The following is a 6,776-nucleotide window of genomic DNA, read 5'->3' as shown; positions in this document are numbered from 1 at the left end:
TTTTTGAAAGATCAATTTAATTAAGATATGAGCAATGTTATATGACCAATAAATATTATTATTTTTTGCCAACACTTACCAAACAATAGTTTACACTCATATTTACGTACATTTTTTACACAAAATACATATAATTTACACATATAAATTAATACAGTTTACACTCATTTTTCAAAATTTACACATACATAAATAAATAATTTATTTATTAAAAATAATTTAATATAATAACTAAATAATAAACAAAAATAACAAAAATAGTTGGCTCAAAAAATTTCTCTTCCAATTATTCTCGTCATTTTTCGTTTGTTATGCTACGTAGGTCAATTTAAAAGTCAACAAAATCTGTGTTAAGGGTTGCCAAAAATTGACGTATATATCCTTCTTTGGCTTCATCCTTATCCTTGTAATATTCCAAACTTAGACAAATTGAAAACAAGACAACATTATTTTCCAACCCCTTTGACCTTTGGCTTTTTGCATCCTTTTCAAATTCACTCAGAATTCTGAAATTATTTAAGAGTGAATTTTAAGTAAATTATGGACAAAATCTATAACTTTAGATAAAAATAGTATGTTATTTTAATAATTAATTATAATAAGAGTATATTCTATACGTAAAATTTATTATAAAATATTTTTTAATAATAATTTTATTCTATTATATAATGTTAATATAACTAAATACATATATTATGTACTCTTATTATAATTAATTATTATTAATATTAAATTTATAAAAAATAATTTAAATAAACATAGTAAATATTTAATTATTATATATGTATCTTATCAAAATTATTACCTTGAAGTTTGAAGTTAGAAGCATCTAGATAACAATCTTTTAAGAGGATTTAACTCTTAAATGTGGTGAACGTTGTATAGAAAAATTCAACATATATAGTGTTTCAACAATATATTTCCAACTAAATATATACTATATTTCAACAAATTTCAAAATATATATATAAAAAAAAGGCAACCCATAAAAAAAATTCCTATAAACACATTAGTATGGCCTCTAGTAAGTCAGATTGTTGACGAATAAAAAAGGTAATTGCAGTAAAAATTACAATATTCCAAGAAGACTTGTGAAAGATTACTATACATACACCACTACTACTATACTTTGGAAAATATAACTGATTCTTTCTTAAGCTATATATATATAATTTATATAAATTTAATTATAAACTATTACTAATTCAAGATAAGCTTATCTAGACTTCTTAACATATACTAATTAAGATGATTGGAGGATAACAGCATCATTAGCATAATCATCATGTGTTAATGTATGATTGTGTTCTCCTTCATAAGTTACAACAAGCATGTTTGGATCGTCTACGGCACGCTCCACGTGTTTACGTGCAGGGCATCCTCTCACGCTCGAACATTTGTAATAACCTCTGAAAATATAATTTTCCAAAAACAAATTAAATCCGTTGTGATATTTTCAAAAATAAATAAATTATCATTTGTATTTATGAAAGATTTTGACGTTGATAACTGTACTTATATAAAAATAAAACGACAATTATAACTATAAAAGATGACTTTCGTATGCCAAGAATACTTGGATATTACGATTATCGTTTTATTCTTATATAAATACATTTGTTAGCGTCTGTATCTTTCATGAATATAAATGATAATTTATTTTTTCAAAAAAATTTGGTAATAAAAATATATAAAAATTTAGCTAACATAATAAGTACCTAGGGTGAGGAGAGCCCTTAATAGGTTTCTGACCATATTTTCTCCCAGAGAAATCATCTGATGGAATATCAGCAGTCTTTGAACTAATTGCTGCCACTCTAATCACTCTCTTCAACTTCGATTTCCTGCATCATCGTCATTAATTCAATGTTTAATTGTTATATGGTAGAAATTCAGATACAGTCGACTTCACGTGAAATTTATAATGGAAAATCATTAGATGACTGATTTGACTAAATTTTCATCTAATAACTCTCAACTATCAACTTCACACGTGAAATCGAGTATACATGAATTTTCACCTTGTTATATAATTAAGGATATGAAATGCTAATGATTACAGCTATGAATTTAGGACATTCTAATTTAGACACATCTACAACAAATTAAAATAAAAAGAAATACTAGAATGATAAAAATTTATTATTTTTATCATCAATTAACTATCAAAATTTAAAAATGTAGATTAAAATATACTGTTGAATTAAAATTAAAAAATTTGAATTAATAACTAAAAATAATGAACAAAAATAATAAATTTAATGATCCTCCAACATTTTTTCAAAATCAATTTCACTTTTCTATGGTGTATTAATAATAATCAGTATTCTTTCTCCCTTATTCATCTCTTTTCTATTTCTTTTATTACATGTTATTTTACATTATTCTAATATACATATTGTCATTTCTTAATTTAAAGAAACTATATATATGGTCCATTTTTCCAACTTTTTTGAAAGTTAAAAGGAGTAAGTTTCAAATAAAAAAAAAGTTTAATTTTATTATTTTTAAATGTATATGAAAATTCAAGCTTAAGTTATAATTTTGTTTTCTTTCAAAAGTTGAAACAAGCAAGCTAGTAATTAATAAAATATAAATAATAATTAGCTTCAAATAAAAGAAAATTATAAATGCATGTAAATATTTAGGATTTTTTTCAGAAATAAAAAAAATTTATATTTCCCTAAACACCATTTTCGAACTTTAATTCTCTAAATACGAACCTTTTTTTTTTTTTGTTTAGAGCAAGTTTGTCGCACCATCGAAAAATTTTTTATAGAGTTTGTGGGATACGGCAAACTTGCTCTAAAAAAAAATCGTATTTGGGGAATTAAAGCTCGAAAATGGTGTTTGGAGAAATATAAATTTTTTTATTTAATTTCTGAAAAAAATCCTAAATATTTACATGTATATTTATATAGTAGCAGTGTAGCAGTAATATTACCTTTTCTTATAGCAATGGCACTTTGAAGAGGAGGATTGAACATTATTATCCAATGAATTGCACTTCCTCTTATTCAAAGATGAATTGGATAAGGGTGGTTTTTGCATATAAGAAGAAGAACCCTTATTAAGTGACACCCTTTGAATTTGCAAGCTATGATCATCATCAATATTATTAGTCAACGTTGACAAGTAAGTATAAGAGTTTGTTGTAGAAAAGTCAATGCTTGTAGAAGAGCCATTGTTTGCTTCAACATTATTGTTCTTTTGATTATGGGAAAATCTTGAAGGGTAATCATGGTAATTATTGCTCTTCCTTTGAGGCAGAGGAGGTAGAATTGATGTAGGACAATAAAGCTTGAAAGCAGAAGAAGAAACTTGCTCCTCCTTACTTCTTTGTTGTGGAGAAAAACCATCTTTTTCTTTGGATAATTCAAAAAATCTTGTTGCATTGATTGTTTCTTTTTCATGATCCTAAAAAAAGAAACAACATGAAGATAAGTTTCATTTGACAATTATTATTTTTTAAAAAATAATATACTACTACAATAACAATAAATTATACTCTATTATAAGTGGATAAGTTAACATAAATTTGTGGATTCATAATTTTAAAATTTTGAATATGTAAATAAATTTTGCTTTTCCCCTTACTAAATCCTATCATTATATTAAAATTTACTAAGGCCAGTAGAATTTTAATTAGTATTTTTAACTATCAGATCAATCTAATTTTTTAGTCTGACAATTTAAATATTTTTGGTTAACTGCTGATAAAATTTTTTTCATTAAAATAAATAATCTAAAAATGTATCCTTAATTTATCTAAATTATTCTCAGCAAATATACAAGAGAAAAAAAGTAAATTACAAAAAAATCTCTAATACTAATATTTAGTTTGAGGTGAAGATAAAAGAAAATTTAATAAATAATAATATAGTATACCTAATAGTTAATACTACTTATAAACGAAGAGAAATGCTATTTGTATATTAAAATCAGTCACAAATATATTTGTGTATAAATATATTTATGGATTAATTTATTATTATAGTATATTTATATTCAAGCATGTATTTTATACTAATGACTAATTTTAGTGGTTAATTTTAAGGCGTGGAATTTATAGAATAGAAAGAGGAAAAAAAAAAGTTACCATTTGCTGCAATTGAAGATTATTAGGAAGAAGAGTAGTTGTTGATGGAGCTCTTCTGAAACGAGCATGGCCCAATAATCTTGTTCTTGGTTTGTTGTTGTCAAGAATTGAAACAACAACACCTGCAAATTCTTCTTTTTCAAGTGATGAATAATCATCATTTTCTTCATGTTTTTGTTCTGAAATCATGTCCATGAGCTTCTCAACACGCTGAATGCCACCACAAGCTGCTTCTCCCACTGTTGCCGCCGTCGTCGCGTCGTTGTTACCGACAAAACTATGATCACCATCACCACCACGATCATAACCGGTTATAAACTCCACAGCCATAATAATAAATAATAAGCTTAATTAACAAAATACCACCGTTAACAAAAGTTACTATGGACTTATATATATATATATATATACATATACATATACATATGAACTAAATAATTCTTTATTTATATATTTATTTATTTAGAATAGTGAGGTTGAATCTTTTTGGTTTCTTAAGAAGGTAGGAGAAAAACAGAAATGTAGACGAAGAAGATAAAAGGTGGTAGTTTTAGTCAAAGAAAAATGCTTCACATATTTATAAGGATTTAATTAAGTTGTTTATAATTTCAATGTATAATAATAATATAATCATTTCTTTCTAATAAGTAATTATTTATGGTCAAATATAGTAAAGTTATTAACTTTATGAGTTTAAATAAAGAGTTTTTTATTTCAATTAATATCATTCAATTCAAATTTTTTCAATCCTACATTTTAAATTCTAAATAATAAATCTCAAATTTTAAATCCTAAACCTCAAATATTCCAAAAAAAAAATAATAAATAATGTTTGAAAATTTTACCATAAAACATTTAACTAATATTGATCATTTAAAAATTATTAGTTCCTATATTTCTTCTAACTTTATATGTTTTATCGAATCTTAATATAATATATATGAATTAAATTAGTAAAATTCTTTAGCTCAATAAATATATCTTGAAAGTTGTATAAGTACAATATTTGATTAAATAATAGTATATAAGTATTTTTCACTACTAGTTAATAATTATATTATGTTGACATAAGAACACTAAATATATAGTTTTTTCAAGGTACGTACGGATCAGATTACAATATTAGCATTATAATTATAGTACAATTAAAGATTATGAAAAATCAACGAGAAATTTCAAAGCAAATATAAATGAAGCATTTACTATCATAAGAAATTTTCCATTGAATATTTTTATTTTTTAAATCCAGGTTCCACAGGACCACAGCCATATCTTTTCAAATACCTTTAAAAAAGGATGCAAAATATAAATAAAAAAATAAACTATTATAATATAATCCTTTGTTTAACAATGCATGGTGATGATGCTATATTGCTATGTTTTACTTGTTTGAAGAGATAAAAAAAAGGTAAAAATTTATGTGCAGTCGACTTCACGTGAAGTTGATAATTGAGATACATTAAATAAAAATTTAGTTAAATCAGTTAAATTATTTAATAGTTCTTGGATATCAACTTCATGTGAAATTGACTGTATTAAATTTTTACAAAAAAATATATGTTTTTAATTTTTTATGATACCCAATAATCAAAATAAAAAATTAAAAATAGAACGAGATGCATGGCAAATTTGGTCAAAGAGAAAGTCTCATTGATGCAAAAGGGTCAAACTCATCTTCCAATTGATGAAGTACACGTGGCACAATCTTAGTAGGATGAAGACCCTTCTCTTTTAGGTGGGGTCCACTACAACGGGATTCAGATAGAGTTAAAAAAGTCAAAAGGTAGTGATTAATTAGCCGTTGGATTGAAATTTTTTCTTTTGAAAAAAAAAAAAATTATAATGAGAGAGAGATAGATATAGTTGACCATTTACTTCTTTTCATGCAATACAAGTTTTGGAGTCTTAAGTGGGACCCACAAACCACTTGAAATTTTAGAATGTTCAAGCTTTTTTAGGACTTGTGATGAAAATGATTTCATAAAATTTTGATATGTATTTGTTATTCATTTTAACCAAGTATAGAATTTTTAACAATAGTAAAATTCAACCAATAGCCAAATCTTGAATTTTTTCTTATATAATATGATATGTTTCTTTTTATGTCTATTCTTTATTTTATAGAATTTCTTAGTTTTATATATATTTCAATTCCAAAATATAAATAGATAAATAAATTGTTCCTCAATTACATGCTTACTATATTCAATTTCGCAAACATGACATAAATGCATGATCTTTATTATATGTTATTATAATTTAACAGTTAGACTAGTAAAATATACATCTTATAGAAAAGAATATAAATAGTATATATAACTCTACTTAAACGGATATGAATAGCATTTGATTTTAACTATGTATGTTTTTCTACCTAACAGAGAAGAAAATTCAAACAATAAGAAAAAATATAATAATATTATATACCTTAACTATTTAGTGTCACTATGTATAAAGCAACCTCTCTTATCAAAATTGGTAGAAGGAACAGCCGATTTTACGTAAAATTGATAATTGAGAGTTATTAGATAAAAATTTAGTCAAATCAATTAAATTATCTAATGACTCTCAGTTATCAACTTTACGTAAAGTTAACTGTACCTAAATTTTCACCATCCAAATTACTCCAAACTTTCACAACCACTAAAAATATTTGATTTTTGAAAGCATGTGCCAA

The 6,776-nt window shown here is 24.4% G+C and overlaps 1 protein-coding gene across 1 annotated transcript; it reads right to left on the bottom strand.

The window, feature by feature from the left end:
• Positions 1 to 986: 986 nt before the first annotated feature.
• On the bottom strand, positions 987 to 4,452 carry LOC107495747 (probable WRKY transcription factor 7). The gene is made up of 4 exons (XM_016116908.3): positions 4,100 to 4,452; positions 2,945 to 3,417; positions 1,719 to 1,844; positions 987 to 1,409 (listed from the first exon to the last, which is right to left on the bottom strand). The coding sequence occupies exons 1-4, from the start codon at positions 4,427 to 4,429 to the stop codon at positions 1,244 to 1,246; spliced, it is 1,095 nt and encodes a 364-aa protein (XP_015972394.1). The 5' UTR covers positions 4,430 to 4,452; the 3' UTR covers positions 987 to 1,243.
• Between the last annotated feature and the right edge of the window lie 2,324 nt (positions 4,453 to 6,776).

This window comes from Arachis duranensis, chromosome 6, assembly GCF_000817695.3.
Source record: "Arachis duranensis cultivar V14167 chromosome 6, aradu.V14167.gnm2.J7QH, whole genome shotgun sequence".
In the NCBI taxonomy this organism is placed as follows: Eukaryota; Viridiplantae; Streptophyta; class Magnoliopsida; order Fabales; family Fabaceae; genus Arachis; species Arachis duranensis.
The sequence above is the reverse complement of the archived record's forward strand: the minus strand, read 5'-3'. Positions and strand labels throughout refer to the sequence as shown.

Excerpts from the sequence above, each read along its gene's own strand:
- LOC107495747 (XM_016116908.3), bottom strand. The coding sequence starts at position 4,429 with ATGGCTGTGGAGTTTATAACCGGTTATGATCGTGGTGGTGATGGTGAT. Across the intron at positions 3,418-4,099 it reads ATCTTCAATTGCAGCAAATG|GATCATGAAAAAGAAACAAT; the intron begins GTAACTTTTTTT and ends TTCTTTTTTTAG. Across the intron at positions 1,845-2,944 it reads TGCCATTGCTATAAGAAAAG|GAAATCGAAGTTGAAGAGAG; the intron begins GTAATATTACTG and ends ACGATGATGCAG.